Source organism: Lycium barbarum, chromosome 12 (genome assembly GCF_019175385.1).
Source record: "Lycium barbarum isolate Lr01 chromosome 12, ASM1917538v2, whole genome shotgun sequence".
Taxonomy (NCBI): Eukaryota; Viridiplantae; Streptophyta; class Magnoliopsida; order Solanales; family Solanaceae; genus Lycium; species Lycium barbarum.
The window spans coordinates 77,413,333-77,433,243 of record NC_083348.1 but is presented as its reverse complement, the minus strand read 5'-3'; the positions used below and the strand labels follow the sequence as shown (position 1 = coordinate 77,433,243).

General features: G+C 31.4%; 2 protein-coding genes across 3 annotated transcripts; one reads left to right on the top strand and one right to left on the bottom strand.

Moving 5' to 3' along the window:
- The first annotated feature begins 293 nt into the window (after window positions 1–293).
- On the top strand, window positions 294–6,008 carry LOC132621762 (cationic amino acid transporter 1-like). Of its 2 annotated transcripts, none has more exons than XM_060336147.1 (4): window positions 294–449; window positions 1,086–1,513; window positions 4,371–5,021; window positions 5,122–6,008. In XM_060336147.1, the coding sequence occupies exons 2-4, from the start codon at window positions 1,096–1,098 to the stop codon at window positions 5,877–5,879; spliced, it is 1,827 nt and encodes a 608-aa protein (XP_060192130.1). In that variant the 5' UTR covers window positions 294–449; window positions 1,086–1,095; the 3' UTR covers window positions 5,880–6,008. The 2 variants fall into 2 exon arrangements, with proteins under 2 accessions (XP_060192130.1, XP_060192131.1); XM_060336148.1 differs by lacking the exon at window positions 294–449 and adding an exon at window positions 569–947.
- A 671-nt stretch (window positions 6,009–6,679) lies between these two features.
- On the bottom strand, window positions 6,680–8,973 carry LOC132621763 (alcohol acyl transferase 1 allele GSa-like). Its single transcript, XM_060336149.1, has 2 exons — window positions 8,364–8,973; window positions 6,680–7,776 (listed from the first exon to the last, which is right to left on the bottom strand). The coding sequence occupies exons 1-2, from the start codon at window positions 8,814–8,816 to the stop codon at window positions 6,883–6,885; spliced, it is 1,347 nt and encodes a 448-aa protein (XP_060192132.1). The 5' UTR covers window positions 8,817–8,973; the 3' UTR covers window positions 6,680–6,882.
- Window positions 8,974–19,911: the final 10,938 nt, after the last annotated feature.

Below are 19,911 nucleotides of genomic sequence, written 5' to 3'. Positions count from 1 at the left end.
GATATAAAATATATCATAAAAGATTAGTTCTCAGAAAAAACTTGGCTGTTATAAACTTACAATGAGCGTTATACAAGGAAGTTAAAAAGAGATCTGACTGTGTATTTTATTTCAAGGGATTCCAAAGTTAACTGTAGGATAATTGTTTGTTTTTCCCTGTTTTTTATACTGTATCAATTATGTATTTAATTGTTTATTTATTTATTTTGTAAACAGTAAATTATTTTAATCTCCCCAACATTATAGGAGTGTGAATATAGTCCTATAAAAGTCCACATACCATTGGTTGCTCTTTAGGATCCTTCTGTCATACGAAGAATCAAGAAGATCTGGTTCACACACACACAGCTCTTTATATATATAGTGTACCTCTATATATGTACATGCATATTACTGTTTGCCGGTGAATTCTCTCGGTGCTTTGAACAAAAATCCGCTTTTAATACTAGGTATGTATGGTTTTACTTCCCCTTTTTCTTTTTTCTTTTTCAGGTGTTTTATAGTACTTTTTATTGTCAGAAATAAGTTCTTTCAGGTTTTTATTTCATGTATCTTCTATTTTCTTTTCTCCAATTATTCAGTGAAAGTAATTGGGTCTTTTTGTTTGCCTTCTTAGTTTTATATATTAGGATCTGAGATTTTCTTTTAATGTGTATTCTTTCATTTATGAGTTATGATGAGTTAAATATTACCAGGAGTCAACGTTCCTTTTTCATAAAGTCCTCCTTATTCGAACTAATTTTCTAGTGACAACATCTTTTATTTTTCTCTATCAATGAGAACAAATATGATCCCCTGAAATCAGCTCATTCAACACAATTTTTTTCTTTCCCCAATCCCCTTCCATTTTTCTCACAAAACAAACATAATTTAATCTTACTAGCACATACTATTGAAGTTTTCTTCTTTTCATTGTACTATACATTATGTTCCAATTCTAGCTACAGGTTAGACAGAATTCTGTTATAAGCAGTTTTTTCCTAAAAGCTAGACATCATAGACTCAAAATTCTGGATTCGCCACGGCTTGTGATATATTCAGGTTTTTATGCACTAATAAATTTTTGTTATATTATCAATATACAGAAACTGAAACATGGGAACAGAAAGTGAAGTAACAGAATCAGGAGGCGGAATCAGGCGAAGAAACTGTTTATGCACAAAAGACGATTTTCTACCTGAAGAATCATTCAAGAGCTGGGGAAATTACGCGAACGCGCTGAGGCAAACGCCAACGAGGTTTATAGAAAGGGTGCTAACGCGATCAGATGATGCGACTGAGCTAGAGGCAAAGTCACGAAGTCAGCATCAAATGAAGAAGACACTGACCTGGTGGGACTTAATATGGTTCGGGATGGGAGCAGTGATTGGTGCCGGGATTTTCGTATTGACAGGGCTTGAAGCTAGCCAGGATGCTGGTCCTGCTGTTGTTCTGTCATATGCTGTTTCCGGTTTCTCAGCCTTGCTTTCAGTCTTCTGTTACACAGAGTTTGCTGTTGAGATCCCTGTTGCAGGTAAATCATCGATCACTACATTATATTGTGTCATCTTATATTTATTTTGCTTCCTTTTTTGGTTCCATTACCTATTTTGGAACTCGGATTAATTTGATTTCGCACCGCGGAAAGTCTTATAGTGGTTTTTATTCCATTTCAGAGGTTCGAATCCGAAGAACTCCCTCTGTTCCAATTTATGTGATACTTTTCGTTTTTTGAGAATCAAACAAGAAAAATCTGCGGTCTTTATTCGTATACAGGTCCTTTAGATATTTTAAATTGTTAATTATTTTAATTATAGTACTTTTTATATAGTTTCTAAATATGTAAATTATTTTTAAGAAAAAACTTAAAGATCATATATCCGAATTCACGGTCAAAATAAAGAAGTTTGACTCTCGAAATTCGAACTGTATCACATATATTGGGACAAATGGAATATCTTCTTTTGGGTCCTTACTGATACGATAAAGTTAATTTTTCATTCTTAAGTCTTGAACCTGAAACATCTAGGCAAGGGTAAAAAGATACTATCCATTTCATCACTACTTTGGTGGTGTTCTTTTTGTTTAAGTGTCTATTTAACTATATACACTGATATTTTCTAAAAATATATATTATCGAGTTACCTAAAAGACAAGATTATGTATTCATCCATGAAGGTAGTAGGGATAGTAACAACTTGAAAAATAAGGCAGACTGCCTACGTCAAAAGGTTAAAATGACCTGATAGTATACGTTTTTTAACGTGTATACATATATATATATATATATATATATATATATTAAACACTTTTCTTAAAATCACTTCTCTATGTTAAATTAGACACAAAATTACTAAGATAAAGTTAATTTTTCTTAAAAGAGTTATACAAGGAGTTTATGAATTGAACCTTTCCTATAGTAATATGATATGATGATGGCATGTATTTTAAAAATATTAGCCAAAGTACTCCGTTGGACTAACGGGACTTAACAGATAGTGACAATTATTTGAGGATTACGCCATTAAGGGGATTATACTTCTATAGCATGAATTATTTTTTCTTGTCTTTTTTGTCTGTATTACCAGCCCTTTGCCGTTCTATAAATGAAAATAATACTGTTATCAACAGCTAGCGTACACATGCATTTGCCCAATGATTTGCACTACATATTTTAATTTTTATTTGAAGTTTACGGAACCTTTTATTATTAGTGGAGTTGAAACAATGGATCCTAAAATGTAGGAATAATTAATTAATTAATTAAAAGTCTACATCTGTTAAATAATCCACGGTTTCTGCCTGCAATCTTGTTGCTGGTATTTATTGAATTGTTTCAAAGCCATTAATTACTTATTAGGGGTATGCTGTCACGAAGCTATTGTTTGGATTAAAGATCTTGCTAGGTACATATAGTTGTCATACACTCCCTCCGTTCACTATTATTTGTCCGCTATTGACTTTATATGCCCCTTAAAAATTAATAAATGAGATATATATTTTATCATAATATGCCCTCATCAATAGACTTGAAAAATAATTTGAAAATGACTAATTAATATTAAGGGTAAAACAAGACAAAAAAAATGTCTTTCTCTTGATATGTTAAAGTGAATAAGTAAAAATAAAAATTTATTTTTAATATAGTGAATAAGTAAAAGTAAACGGAGGGAGTATATTGATACTGCTCCATAATACACTAAATCAATCACTAGGGAACCTCCAATAAAGATACTAACAGTAATTAAGACAAACATGAAAGTCGTGTGGGTTGTGTATTTGGGGTGTTGAAGAGTCAACATTATATTCCAGGTTGGAATTTGGAAAGAATGTGGAAACTCAAAGCCTCAACGTCACTAAGTCCTCTTTCACATTTTGTTTTTGTTTTTTGAGGTCAACTTATGCTTTAATTAGGGCCAAAATTGACGCTCACTTCCAATTCTCATTTCCTGCTGCACTATTTGACTTTTAGGGTCTTTCCGTTGATATTTTTTTTTTTTGGGGCCTACTAAAGGATAATTTAGATTTTTGGTGGTGGGTGACATAAAGGGAAATTTATTTATTTTTGCTTACTTTGTGAAGCATGAGATTGAATTTTCATGTAGACCGCATTACATGATGTGTCACGTGTGAGTTGCACATTATATTCGAGTTTTTCCTATACAAAAAGTTTGATATTTACGTGTAGAAGGATAGAGATTCGGGTCCTGATCTGGATTTATTTTAATAATAAAAAGAAGATAATTTTATTTATGGATGTGGGTTAGAGTTCGTTTACCCGTCAAGACATTTATATCCACCCAACCAATTGAATGCATTATGCCCATTCGATTATCATTTTTGCTTTTGCTTTTCTAAAAAATACAGTTTAATCCCTAATTTATAAATTCTGCTATCATGTGAATTATTTTGAACTAATTATAAATTGATTTAATTGCATTTCGATCAACAAATTCATCCCTTGTCTAAAAGCCTTCGATATTTTATCAGTGGACAATCATATCGATATTTTATCACTGGACAATCATTCACTAATACTTATTACTAGTATTATATAATTAAATCTCATCTACTCTGTCGTCGTTTTCTTTTGTTTACATGGTGATAACGTGTTGATTAATATCATCAGATGAAATGGGCCTTGATCAGATAAACTCATTGATGAATATCCGTGATAAGTTTTAAGTTTACTTGACACTTGAGTTTGCAATAGGTCTAATCAAATTAATGCAGTTTGTTAAAGTGTACGTGTGACCTCTCATCGAAAAGTTTAAACTATATACTAAATTGAAAATACTACACCTTTAATCACGTCTTCAAACAATGTTCATGGAGTTTCTATTAAGGAATAAATACTTAGTACTAATTTTTGAAATGATCCTTTTAATTAGGTGGTTCATTTGCTTACTTGAGGGTGGAGCTTGGTGATTTCGTGGCCTTCATTGCAGCAGGCAACATTCTTCTTGAATATGTTATTGGTGGTGCTGCAGTGGCTCGTTCATGGACCTCATACTTTGCAACTCTATTGAACTTCAAGCCTGATAGATTCCTCATTAAGGCTCATGGTTTAGCTGATGGCTACAACCAACTTGATCCAATTGCGGTTGGGGTCTGCTTTATAATCTGCATCATTGCAATTCGCAGCACAAAGGGCTCTTCTCGTCTCAACTACGTTGCCTCCATCATTCACATCGTCGTGATCCTTTTCATCATCATCTGTGGCCTAATCAAGTCAGATACCAAGAATTACACCCCCTTTACGCCATTTGGTGCTCGTGGTATTTTCAAAGCTTCTGCGGTGTTGTTCTTTGCTTATGTTGGTTTTGATGCTGTTTCAACTATGGCTGAGGAGACTAAGAATCCTGCTCGAGATATCCCCATTGGATTAGTTGGTTCTATGGTGATTACAACCACTGTATACTGTTTATTGGCTATAACACTCTGTCTAATGCAACCTTATCAGCAAATTGATCCTAACGCTCCGTTTTCTGTGGCGTTCAAAGCTGTGGGATGGAGTTGGGCGCAATATGTTGTGGCTGCAGGTAGGGACAAAGCTACAATTTTACTGTGTACTTACTTTTTATACATATATATTAAATTTTGAATACTTTTAACGAATCCTGATTTTGCCACTGGTTGCAGGTGCGTTGAAAGGAATGACATCTGTGTTGCTTGTAGGCGCGGTTGGTCAGGCTCGTTATCTCACTCACATTGCGCGAACTCACATGATGCCTCCGTGGTTTTCCTATGTTGATGAAAAAACTGGGACGCCCGTCAATGCCACTGCCGTCATGATGAGTGCTACCGCAATCATCGCCTTTTTCACAAAGCTCGACATTCTCTCCAATCTCCTCTCCATCTCCACACTTTTCATATTCATGCTCGTGGCCTTGGCCCTCCTCGTTCGTCGTTACTATGCGAGTGGCGTTACCACTAACGCAAACCGCAACAAGCTAATTGTATGCCTATTGCTCATCCTCGGGTCCTCAATTGCCACGGCTGCTTATTGGGGACTTAGTGAAAACGGATGGATTGCATACTGCATTACTCTGCCAATTTGGTTTGCAGCAACTGCAGGAATATGTATATTTGTTCCTCAGGCTCGTAATCCAAAGCTTTGGGGTGTGCCTCTTGTGCCTTGGTTGCCATCAGCATCAATAGCAATTAACATATTCCTACTAGGCTCAATTGATAAAGATTCATTCATAAGATTTGCTGGCTGGACAGGTTTTCTTTTGGCGTATTACTTCTTTTTCGGGCTACATGCTTCTTATGACACGGCAAAGGAGTTCGAAAAGAGCAAAGGGTGGAAGAATAGTAATATTGAAGAAGGAAATGGTACTTCTAAAGGTGTAGATAGCAAAGAAGCTCCTATTACTCCTGTTGTTACTGGTAATTGAATTTTGTTTAAATGTTACGTTATGCTACTAGCTAGTGCTCCTATTTATTTCTCTTGGTGCATGCATATGATGTTAATTAATCCGTTGTACAGACTCTGTTTCTAAAGTAAACAAGTGAAAGTTGCTGCATTGTACGTTCATCAAACACCTGGCAGACTCCCTTACTTACGATGGTTTTATTCCCTTCCTGCACTTTGACCCTCTTTTTATTTCTCTAACAACTTATGAACCTTTTGGATCATGGATTAAAGATTACTTTTGAGCAAATAGAAAATCTTATGAGAAAATGTTAGATCACGATCTAAATTTTTGTAACTAATGACAAATGTTAGACGACAGTCGAATATTTTGTTTATAAAATTAAGCTATATATGAACAAACATTAGATTCAAGTCAGATCTTTGTAGTCGACACTCCCCATGTCTGTTCAAACTTGATTTTCTTTTTGTGAATATTTTCATATCTGTAAATACACAGTAATTAGAAGTATAATATCTTGTTTGATAGAATAAAGCCAATGCCATAATAAAGGAAAGATGTTACAACTCCTTTTTCAGGAAAGTAATTAACAAGAGTATACGATCATGCCAACTAGCGGGATGAAGAATATTGAGTCTAATTATTACTACTACAAAAACAAGCAATCAATGTGGAATATTGCAAAGCCAGATTATTATTATGAAGTATGATGAAGTAACGAATAATTACAGGCTAGCCAAACACAAATTAAACTTAGCAATATTTGGAGAAAAAAGATACTCCATACTACTCACACTCAGTCATGCACTTTCACAGTAGGATTATAACAATAGTATAATATATTAAGCCTTCTTGTGTGGAAAGTTAAACCTATTTTCTCCTATTATGCGTGACGATAAAGTTAATATAATCTTAATATACCTTATCCTAGTATATATGAAGGAAGTCATATTACATATAAAAACATGTATTATTGAGGTAGAAATTAAAAAAGAAAAGAAAAACCTTAAATCTATGTGGACCCTTATTCCACATCTTTGACAGTCATCTTATAGACAACTTGAAATTTTTCCATGGCCAGTGGGGGTAAACTTATAGCTACCAAAATACCTTTTTCTCCTAAGTTATTTTTAATAGGCACAAGAAAGCTAATATTGGATATAGCTTTTGGAACTCCTCCGAAAATGGGCTTGCCCCATCCAAAATCAACTTCATCAAATCCAGCAGATCTATTATCTGAAATAATAAAATTCCAGGATTTAGTCAATTCAGGTCGCCCTTTAATCGCTAGGAAGTCCACCACCGATCTAATATACTCTTCATTCATATAATGTTTAACTCTTTTAACCAATTCAACTGCATATGTTAATGGACTCGAACAAAGCAATCCTGCTTTTGATACTGTTGCTGGAGAAACCCATGCATTCCCATAATATCCTAAGGGGACTTCGTATTTTAGTGATTTGCCACGTGCATTAACAAGGTATGTCAAATGAACAGTCTCTTCGGGGTCTAGACCAAGAGCAATTGTACGACACTTCCATAAAAATGCTACTAATAACTCGAATTTTGTACTAATTGCACGAGTATTCGGAGCAACTTGATCTCGAATGGCTTCTATCTCTTTATTCCCAAAGAAGAATGAGTGTTGTATCAACTTATAATTGTCCCGTGCATTACTATTGCTTGAGCATTTCACTTGCTCATTATCATCAAACTCATGGTGTGTAAATGTAATGCATGGTGATGATCTAGCACTTAGGATATCCCTTTGCCATACTGGTAATATAGTAGGTGTTGAAGCCCCTTTAATAATTTCAGTTAACGCATTAAAAAACAATTTCATGCCATATGCATCCGTCATAGTGTGATTAAATCTGAATCCAACTGCAAATCCACCACAGCTAAAACGCGTCACCTATGTATACATAAAGAGGTTAACTATATTAGCTGAATTAATTAAAAGAACGTTATGATTATGGGAAGCAAAATCATGGCAACAAACTCTCAGCACACATCAATCATATTATAAATAGAAAAAGAAGAAACGAATATATTTGGTATATCAATTAAGTCATATTGTAAGTTAATGGATTCGTCTAATATTATGGTCACTTTTCCTTTTCCATCACTCAGTTATGCATACTAAACTTTTTTAAAGATTTATAAAAGGTTCTTATATATAGTTGAAACGTTTATTGTTTAACTTATCAGTCTATGTAACTTCAAGTTGTTTAAACATAAAAGAATTTGAAAGGAGACTTTAAGCAAATTAAGCAAAATGTGAAATTGACATCAAATTACTTTGCTTATCAAATTTTAGACACATGAGAAGAAACCATATATTAGTATTTTTTTTTTATTTTTTTTTGTCTATGTTGGAATTTGAAGTATCGAAGGTTTGCGCTCACTCACTTCATTGACAATCAGGCCACACGAGATGCTAGAAAATAGTATTTTCATCAATTACCAAACATAAAGGAGCTAGAATTTATTGATAGTTACCTGAACTAACAAAAGAGGGCAGCCAATGATCCCATCAGAACCAGGTACATTATATAGCAATTGATCGAAGTATGGACATGGTGGTTTAATGGACTCTCCTAACTTGTCAAGCTCCACATCTGCATCAGCTTCTACAAACAATATTCCTTCACCAGTGCAGTCCACAACAAGCTTCTTGTTATTCCCTAACTCAGTGAGCCTACCAGCTAATGGATAATAAAACACTAGTGTTTTGGATAATCCTTCTTTAATGACCTTTGCAGGATCTTTAATCCCTTCCATTAATGAAGGATTATATTTGTAAAACATTAATAAAGGAAGTTGGAAACGAAGACTCCCTTGATCATCTATATTAGATAGATGTTTTCTCTCACGAGGTGTTGTTGCTGCTGGAACTACCAATTCTGGCTTGTGCCTCGTCATTAGAATCTCTAAAGGTCGTGAAATTGCCATAGTAATTAAAAAGACAGAGTAACATATGAGTGTAGCAATATATTCTTAATAATAGAAGTATGTATATTCATGGATAAGCATTTGGATTGGAATATATAGCTAGTGCCAACTGCAACAAGAAACGTGTCCATGATTAGTGGGGACTGTAGCATGTACTATCGGGTTTTGACGGACTCAGCAATTTCGATATAAAGTGTGAATATATGTGTGTGTGAATCACTAAAATTTCAAAAATAGTTCTTAATTTCAAAAGTATAATAGATTCAATAGTTGAGTCTCACATGGGTGAAGATGAGGAAACTTTGTTTCTTTATATGGTTTTGAGCAGTCCTCGGCTCATGAGCTAATCTTTTGAGTTGTGTTAGACCCAAAATTCATTTTCTTAATAAATGATAAAAATATAAAAGTTAAACCTATATAATTTAAATTTTGAATTTCCTTCTACATGATCATTATTGGCCACAAGAGTGGATGGTGATGGCCGAATTCAATAACTTTTGCTTAGACCATGTGTATGTATCATGAAATCTATTAAATATGTAAAATTATTTAACTGCAAATTCAATAACTAAAACAAGCTATGAATTTGACTACAAATTTAAAAATCATAAACTTCAAATCCTGACACTTCTGGTTATCATGCATTTCTGGTCGCACTACGTGCCTTGTTACTCCAATGCAAAGGTGATTGTATGTCTTGTTTGTAGTAGTATTAATAGGTGAAGCAAGTGTTAGAAGAATGTTCCTCCTTCAATTTTCCTTCTTTTCCTTCTTTTTCTTGATTTCTTTATGATATTCATCATTGTATATTCAAGTAAGTAGATTCACCAGCTGGTTAACTTTTCTTAAGTTTCTCTAACATTGCTAGCAATAAAGAAAGGATTTAATTAATTTCAATACCGTTACACACTTACACCAATTAAATCATTCATTAGCTTCTCTAAGATATTATAGCAGGGTTACTTGCATTACTACTATATACAAGGGAGTATTTCTAACTTTTGTAGTCCTCACATGATTTTGTTGTCCATTTTACCCTCAATTGAAGCTTTAATTACCTTAAAAGTTATCACCTATTTTGGTAAATATGAATAACTATATGGGCTTTTTAATACTACAAAGAGTGATGATGTGTAAAAGGTGATAGTGACACTACAAAAATCTATTTTTTAACCAAATCTAAATGTTTTTTTATCCATTTCACATAATTGAAACTTTAGTTACCTTGCAAGTTTTTTGATAAATATGAATAACTATATGGGTTTTTTTAATGCAACAAGGAGTGATGATAGTGACCCTACCAAAAAAAAAAAAAAATCTATTTATTCAACCAAATTCAAAAAATTTCAAAAAGTTTGTTGTCTTTCTTTTATATGACAATGATTATTAAACTTGTTTCAAATTTATTTTATCCTCTAAAATATTTTATAGACAAGTAAAAAAATTATCGTGACATTCTCTTTCTACCTTAGTACATGCTTAATTATTAAATTAAAAATTATTTATATATATAGCTAAAAATATTTGAAAAAAATTACATACACGTTTATGGAATTACAATAAAAATTTCTTTAAAAAGAAATTAAATTAAGAAAAAAATAAAAAAAATACATCATTTCTTAACAATTTTTTTTAAGGAAAAGGAAATATTAAAGTAAGAAAAACAAATAATTTCATTAAATTTTCAGTTCCTTTTGTATGATTTAATTTGAAGGAACATCTAAAAAAGTATTTCGTCATATCAATAATTTTATTTATTTAATTTTAAATACTATTTTTATTTATAAGTTAACTTCATTGACGTCATCATACAACAATTTATAGCATCAAATATTTTTTATATTACTCGAATACCGTAAATATTTTATTTTTTTTCCCAAAAATGGGTTAGCCAATATAAGTTTAATTGAGAAAAACATAAATAAGTTAATCCAACATAAGGTAAAACTCAAATTGAATCATTAAAGACTTTAACCCCAAAAATTTCAGTATAATAAAAAGGAGAAGAATTTTGGTGGATGCATTTGTTTGAAAATAAAAAAAAAAAGTCTAAATATATTCTAAGAAAAATGTTCTTTTCTAACTTACAAAAACTTTCATATGATTTTAGAAAGATTGAGAAATTATCGAACTACTTTTACAACAATGTAGCGTTACAAAAACAAAACAAAAAAAAAAAGCAAGAGTAGCAAAAAAACACACAAAATAGGTTGTAAATATAAATTTTAATGTAGTTTGGGCCCGAGCTCAGCACGGTCAAATAACACTAGTTTATATATGTGCCTGTGTGTGTTATAACAAATCGATGCTTATTGAATAAGGTTACATATAATTAGTTTTTAAGTAATCTGATTATGTAAATACTTTTATAATATGTACTATAGGACTTAAACTCTAAGAAAAAGGACAAAAAGGCCAGATTGTACTTCATCTCAATCTTACTTCTAAACAAAAGAAGACGCAGGCACAGAGCACAAGTGATGGGGTATGCTTGTGAGTCCAATTCCTGACCACAGTTCTCTAAAGTTGAGAAAAAACATCTCATCCCATTTACTCAACCTAGTGGAAGAGAGCCACAAATAAGAGATACTCCCTCCGTCCCATAATAATTATTACCTTAGCCAAAAATATGCATATTAAGAAATTAATGATGAAGTATAAAGTTTATCAAATTACCCTTATGTAAAAAAAAAAAAATCTTCTTGATGATTAGAGCATGCACAAGTAGTTCATCTTTTGGCATCGGGAATCCAACCATCATCATTTGCCATTTTTTGTCCAAGGGCAAGAATGAAAAAAAACTAGTCAATATATGCATTGGTATCCTAAGGTGACACTTATTATGGAATAATTTTTTTTAGCTAAGGTGATACTTATTATGAGACGGAGGGAGTAACACACAACAAAAATGACAAAATCTTAAATCAATAATGGATGGACCACGACATAAACAGACAACAAAAATCACAATCTTATATATTTCCGGGTCGGGTATGGTTCGTTTTTAAAAAATATCTCCATGACTTTAAAAAAATAAATCTACCCATTTTTTAAAACGAACCAGACCTGATCCATCAGAAAAAAAAAATTACTACGTGGCTTTAGAAAAGTATGTCTACTAAAAAAATATGGTTAGACTTTTTTTTTTTTAAAAGTCACGTGGCATTTTTTTAATTAAAAAATAACCTAAATGATTTTTTTTAATTCCGTCAGCGAAAAGGGTATATTTGCACCATTTTGTAACGAGGGTATATTTGCACCTTTTCCCTAATCAAAATAATCGCTGTCCAAAGAATCAGGCGTCCTACGTGCTTAATACCTTTTTTTTTTTGCGTGGATTGCCCTTCATTTGGGGTGGTCTTTAAGTTTTGCCCTTCGTCTAATATCCCGAGGTTGTGGATTCGAACCCTAACTTAGTAAAAAAAAATCGCAATGCAGAATTTTGCAAATATATCCATGTATGCAAATTCTACCTTAAAAGCCCAAATTCTGCCTTGCAGCGAAATTCTGTCTGAAGGACAAAAATTAAAGACCACAAATTTGAGGGGTAAAAATTAAAGACCACTCCCAGCGAAGGGCAATCCTGCAAATTGTCTTATTTTTTACTTCTTTAAAATAATATTTTTCATTTTCTTAATTTATGTAACAAATTTTTTATAAAAAATAAATATTATCTTCTAGGCGAAGAAAAAAGTGAGAAATACTAACTGAATATATAACTTAATGATATTCTTAATAAAATAAATTATCAGAATAAACAAAAAAATAATTTTATTAAAAATAATCAAAACTTTAATATTTATTTATACAAGTGAAAAATAGAGACAAATTTTAAATATTAGTTATTTATACTGTAAGCGAATTTTATTATAATTTAAGAAATATTCCATTAGTTACAACCAAAACTTGTTTTTTTGTATGAACAATAGAGAATAAGAGAGAAATGAAACTTAAAAATACACACATGAATGTACATACATATATACAAACTTACCACATATGATATTGAAATAATAATCATAAAAAATAGCATTAGATTTTGTTACAAATTCATAGCAGTATTATTCTACTTATAATGTTAATGAACTTAATTAAGAATTTATAAATACCTAGATTAAGAAAATAAATATCATATATAATATAAAAATGTATTACATAAATGGAGGATTGAAAAAAGTAAGGGTGAAATAATCATTTCATCGGATAAAGGGGGGAAAATGTCTATTGTTCAAAGTTGAGGGGGAAGTTTGATTTTTCAATTAAAGTTAGGGGGTGAAAATGATATATATATATATATATATATATATATATATATATATATATATATATATATAGTGAGCAAGATATCGAACCTTGTAGAGGTCGATATTATCCTGGATTTGGAAACGAATGGTGAAATATGCATGAAAACAACATTTGACTCAACAAAGACCATATTCTATCTACCACTAAAAAAGATGGTATCCAGGGTCCAGTAGGGTCGGTGTACTTTTCATGATCCAAGACTTATTTTCCATGTGAAAATTGCCCTAGCCGTGGTTACTTGCATGTTTTTAGCCTTTCAATAATATTGTTTCTTCCTTCCATTTATTGCTTCTACACCAACATATTAGGTTGGAAGTTAGTAGATGTTTAATTGGAGATTTATAATATATGTGTTGGATGTGCGAACAAAATACTATATTTGTAGTTGAAAAGTAATGAAAGCTGATAAAATATAGGTTTTGCCTAAAACAAACGATATCACATCATGTTAAGAGTATCTTTAGGTTGTTTTAGACTAATTATATGAGTTTTGCTAAACATTATGGGTTCCATACCAAGATAAAAATGCAAAGTTACAAACTTGTGATAGATTGACAACCAACATAATTCTCAAATCACGCTGAATCCTCTAAATACTCCAAAAAAATAGAACAAAACCGACACAAAGGATTCATATGCAGTAGTATTTCAAAATGTTGATTGGCAAATTATTAGTCCATGTTTCATGTAAGCAACGTTGTCAATTACTCATGAAAATAAATGGATGAATGTCCATTTACAGAGCAAGGTTTGGACATAGAGATAGACACTTGTTCATGATTAAGCCATTCATTTTGCCTTATAATAAGAGGCTCTCCTTTGCCTTGAGATAATCAACACACGTCCTCTTCCTCTTTTAATACTTCCTCATAAAATATTAATTGCTCACTTTCCCTTACTTTCTCTCTCATATAAATTGAGAGGGGGTTGTAATTTAATATTTTTCTGATTCTTGTATCCCCTATAATTAGAGGTAGGCTCGTGTAATTCTAAGGAAATATTTTACATTGCTAAAATAGTTTCTTAGAATAGTGTCTAGCACGATTCAAACTAATTCATTAATTCATTTAAAATATTATCGTAATAATATTTAATTTTTCAGTACTCTTATTAAAATATTATTTAACTTTTGGCTGTTTTAGACCACTAATATGAACCTTGCTAAAGATAGTCGGTTCCAAACACAGATAAAACAATCAACATAAGACTCAATCATGCTGAATCTTCTAAATACTTGGAAAAACAGAGTGGAACTGACACAAAGGATTCATATGCAATATCTATTTTATCCTTGACATTTTCAATCCTCCATCTATGTAATACTTTTTTTATATTATATAATTTTTTTTAATCTAGGTATTTATAGATTCTTATTTAAATTCATATTATAAGTAGAATAATCCTTTATGAATTTATCACAAAATATAATGTTATTTTTTATGATTGATATTTTAATACACACACTCACATATTACCTGTTATTTTTACATAAATATATGTATATGTATATTTAAGTTTCACTTATCTCTTATTCTCTATAGTCAATATATAAATGAATTTTGATTGTCATTAACGGAATATTTTAAATTATAATTTAAAATTCATTTATAATATAAATAGATAATCTTTTAGGAATTTGTTATAGAATATACCTCTATTTTTATTAATTATTTTGTATTACCGGCATTGAAAGATATTTATAAAGTTATTATTACCCGTTATATTTACTTGTATAAATAGATATTAGAGTTTTGATTATTATTAATAAAAAGAATTTTTTTTCTTCTCATTTATTTCATTACAGAACGACATTAAGTTATATACTCAACTAGTATTTCTCACTTTTCTTTTTCCATCTCGAAAGTAATATTTATTTTTTATAGGAAATTTGTTACATATATTAAAGAGATAAAAAGTCAAAAAGATAATTTCATAATGTAAGGGTAAAATAGGACTTATAAAAAGTCAATTAGGATAAAGGGGGGAGAATGACTATTGTTCAAAGTTGAAGAGGTAGTTTGATTTTTAAAGCAAAATTGGGGGGGGGGGGGGGGGGGGGGGTTCACCCATATGTATTTACGCGCATACTTATGCATTTAATATTGAAATAACAATCATAACAAATAGCATTAGATTTTATCACAAATTCGTAAAAGTATTATTCAACTTATAATGTTAATAAACTTAAATAAGAATTTATAAATATCTAGATTGAAAATATAAATATTCTATAATATAAAAATGTATTACATAAATGGAGGATTGAAAAAACAAGGATAAAATAGTCATTGCATTAGATAAAAGAGGAAGAATGTCTATTATTTAAAGTTGAGGGAGGAGTTTGATTTTTAAAGTAAAGTTTATGGGACAAAAATGTATAGTGTTAGAATTATGATAGAAATATTGCGTTCCACTGAATCTAAAATATTAAGGTGAGGAAACAACAAAATTTGGAAAAGCAGTTGAATCAAAATAAAAAGAAATGAAAATTGGAAAAGGAGAGAGAGAAGGCAATGTTGGGACTTTTGGCCAATTTTCTGGAAGTGGAACCCGCAAAATCTACTTGGCAAAGAATGAGAGGATCCTCGTACAATTTTGTCACATAATAGGTATACCTCACACATTTTACACCGCAGAGAGCAAAAGTGATAGGGTATGTTTGTGAGTCCAATTACTGACCACAGTTCTCTAAAGTTAAAACATCATCACTCAACCTACTGGAAGAGAGCCTACAAATAAGAGATAACACACAACAAAAAGGACAAAAACCAATAATGGATGGACCACTACACAAACAGACAACAAAAATCACAATTTTATATGTCTGTGGATGGAGTCTGGTTTGTTTTAAAAAAATATCTCCGTGATTTTAAAAAAAAAAATCTATTCATTTTTTAAAACTAATGACCCGACCCATCAGAAAAAAATTACTATATGGCTTTAGAAAAGTATGTTTACTACAAAAAAAATGGTTAGATTTTTTTTTTAGAGTCATGTGACATTTTTTTTAATTAAAAAATAATCTAAATAATTTTTTTTTTTAAATTCCGTCAGCGAAAAGGGTATATTTGCACCATTTTGTTACGGCCGGGTATATTTGCACCATTTTATAATGACAGAGGTATATATACACTACTTTTGTAACGAAAGGTATATCTGCTCTAAATCTCAAAGTTGAGGGGTATTTTCACCTTTGCCCTAATCAAATAATCGATGTCCAAAGAATCTTGCGTCCTACGTGCTTAATACACCAAACATTTTACAATATATATAAGTGCCATGGGGGGTACGAACACGGCTTTCAATAGCTGTACCATGAGCTTCACAATTTGTACACGCAATGAATGCTTGTATCCTAAGCTAAATAACTTGTACACTTTATCCAACTATTTTTATATCCCGCGTAGACATATGTCATAGTACTTAATATTTATTCCCTTCTCATGTATAGACGTATGCACTTAAATTTTAATTCTCTAACACATTTATTTTCTTCGTGCACTTTTACTTAGACGTATGCAGTTCAATTTTAATTCTATTACGCACATTTATTTTCTCCGTGCACTTTTACTTGTTCACTTTTGACTTTTCACGTTCTTGCTGAATATTTATTCTCTTCTCATGTACACATGTATGCACTCCAATTTTAATTTTTCGACACATATTTATTTCCTCCGTATACTTTTACTTGTGCACTTTTGACTTTTCATGTTATTTAAGAATTAATAAATGAGGGAGTACCATGGGGGGTACGAACACAACTTCCAATAGTTGTACCATGAGCTTCACAATTTGTACACGCAATGAATGCTTGTATCCTAAGCTATATGACTTGTACACTTTATCCAACTATTTTTATATCCCGCGTAGACATATGTCATAGTACTTAATATTTATTCCTTTCTCATGTATAGACGTATGCACTTAAATTTTAATTATCCGACATGTTTATTTTCTTCGTACACTTTTATTGAATATTTATTATTCTCTTCTCATGTATACACATATGCACTTCAATTTTAATTCCCCGACACATATTTATTTCCTCCGTGCACTTTTTTACTTGTTCACTTTTGACTTTTCATGTTTTTGCTGAATATTTATTCTCTTCTCATGCATATATACATAACTTTTGATACAAATTTGCATTGCTATTGTTCGTTCTCTTTTCACGTTTAAAGTATTGAGAAAGAAGGAAAACAGGGATAAAAGTCACTCCCTCTTATCACGTTCTTTAAGAATTAATAAATGAAGTATATATTTTATCATAATATTCATATTTATTGGTGTATAGTCTCAATAGCCTTAGAAAATGATTTGAAAATAAGTAATTAATGTAAAGAGTAAAATAAGACAAAAATTCTTTTCTCTTGATATGTTAACTTAGAAAATTACTTTTATCCCCGTTTTCCTTCTTTGTCAATATTTTTCTTATATTACTCTCCTTTGCATTCTCTGATTATTGTTCCTTTACATTTATAAAATGTATTACTTTATATTTTCATTTCGGAATTAAAATTTGGTGATTTACGATTTAACATATATCTTTCTAATTTTGATTTCTTTGTAACAATTTTTTTTATCTATAATTGTTAATATAAAAAATTATAATATAACTAATTTACCCCTTATTAACATATTTTTTAATTAATTTAATAAAAATATTTTATGAGTTTTACTTTTAAAAATTTCAATATATACTACAATGGTTCTTATGTTTGGATCTGAACAGTTAATGATTGAGATGGATATCAACTTGTCGGTATACATATAAGATATTAAACAATTTAATAGAAAAATCTAGAATCAAAATATTAATTTTCCCTCACCTTCTTACTAATTTTCTTTTTCTCAGTGATGAACAACTTTCATTGTCATGACTATGACAAATTTTTAAAAGTTATTTACAAAATACAAATCTTAAAGACCGGTTAATTAAAATGAATAAACATGTTTGGCCCGTGCATCGCACGGGCATATATGGCTAGTATATAATAGAAGCAACCCAAGATATTCTACTGCCACCCCCACAAAGAGATTGTTTGGTTAAAACAACCCAAAAAAATATTTTTAATATGATGTGATATGGGGCCATTCGCACTTATGCCCTTATTTTGGGGTGGTCTTTAATTTTTGCCCATCAAAATGAAAGTAATTAACTTTTGTCTTTCGCCCCTCAGGATTTCGGGTTCGAACCCCTGCTCAGGCGAAAAGTAAAAAAAAATCGCTAGGCAAAGGTTGCCTACAAACTCTGCCCCATCGGGCATAGTCTGCAAGCAAATTATGCCTGATGGGGCAGAGTTTGCCTGCAAACTATGCCTTACGGTAGAGTTTTGCAGGCAAACTATGCCTTAGCAAACTCTACCTAATAAGGCATAGTTTGCAGGAAACTTTTGGTCTGTCTTCCAGGTACATACATGCATATTGCTTCTATATTTCATGCCCTTAATTTAATGTCATTATTTATCATGCTAATTTTGCACACAAAATTCTGCCCATGCAAAACTCTGCCTTGCCTTCAAAACTCATGGGCAGAATTTTACAAAATTCTGCCTTGAGGCACAGTTTTGAGGCAAAATTCTGCCTTGCGAATCCAAACGTCTGTGTTGTGAAAATTCCTTCTTCTTTTTTTTTTTACTGAGCTGGGTTCGAACCTAGAACCTCGAGGTATTAGGCGAAGGGCAAAAATTAAAGAGCACCCCAAATGAAGGGCCATCCACGCAAAAAAAAAAAGATGTGATATTGTTCGTATTGAGTCAAAGTTCGTACGATTTTTCCCAAAGGCCTTATACCATTAAGAATATCCTTATACTACCTTATATATCGCCTCTCTTTTTCTTTTCAAATATTGAATATTTATGTGGGAGTTTGTTCGCACACTTGACAATCTCTCCCTTGACTAAGTTCCACACAAGACTCATCACGAACTAAGTAGTTCTACATGACCCATCAACTTATGAGCTTATCTGTAGATTAATTGTGTGCCACGCACATCATCCGAGTATTTATAGTCACCAAGCCCACTGGTCTTTTTTGTGTAGGTGTCTTCATGCTACCAGTAAAGGTAGCTTGTTTTTGGGCTACAGTAGCCAAAGACACTCTTAATATAGTATGAAATTGTCTGCTTTAGGCCAATTCGCACAATTTTTCCCAAAAAGTCTTTACATCGTTAAAAATATCCCTTCTTTTTCCTTTTAGTTACCATGTGAAAATTTATTCGAACACCTAACAGAGTTCCCTGATAATGAGACCGTGTAACTTTGTAAGTTACAATATACTGTGTCAAGTTTTATATGATGACTTTGTATGTTTCACACACAACATTGTTAAGATTGGATTTCGGGCCAAAACAAATATGTTAAGATTGGACATTGATGAGTCCGTGAAATGAAACATATATGGTAAAATATTGGCGATTTTAACATTTCGAGTTCGATATGATAATTGTTGATGATGAGAGATCCACACATGAAGGAGATGTTAAAAAGTTCTGTCTTATGTCTAGGAGATTCAACAATCTATCTATCTATATATATATATATATATATATATATATATATATATATTAAAGAAATAATCTCCTTTGGGAAATTCATTTTATCAACGACGAGATATTTAGAACAGAAGACTATATTAGACAGCTAGAACAAAAAGTAAAGTTTATGCCTTTAGGTTAATAGATGCAAGATCATTATTTAGAAGTCAAACAAGAATTAAATAACCTATACCCAGAATATATTAAATTAAGTAGTACCAAAGAAAACCAGTTAAGACTACAAGAATTAATAGA

Coding starts and splice junctions, on each gene's coding strand:
- LOC132621762 (XM_060336147.1), top strand. CDS start 1,096: ATGGGAACAGAAAGTGAAGTAACAGAATCAGGAGGCGGAATCAGGCGA. Junction 1,514..4,370: donor TGTTGAGATCCCTGTTGCAG/GTAAATCATCGA, acceptor CCTTTTAATTAG/GTGGTTCATTTGCTTACTTG. Junction 5,022..5,121: donor GCAATATGTTGTGGCTGCAG/GTAGGGACAAAG, acceptor CACTGGTTGCAG/GTGCGTTGAAAGGAATGACA.
- LOC132621763 (XM_060336149.1), bottom strand. CDS start 8,816: ATGGCAATTTCACGACCTTTAGAGATTCTAATGACGAGGCACAAGCCA. Junction 7,777..8,363: donor GCCCTCTTTTGTTAGTTCAG/GTAACTATCAAT, acceptor ATGTATACATAG/GTGACGCGTTTTAGCTGTGG.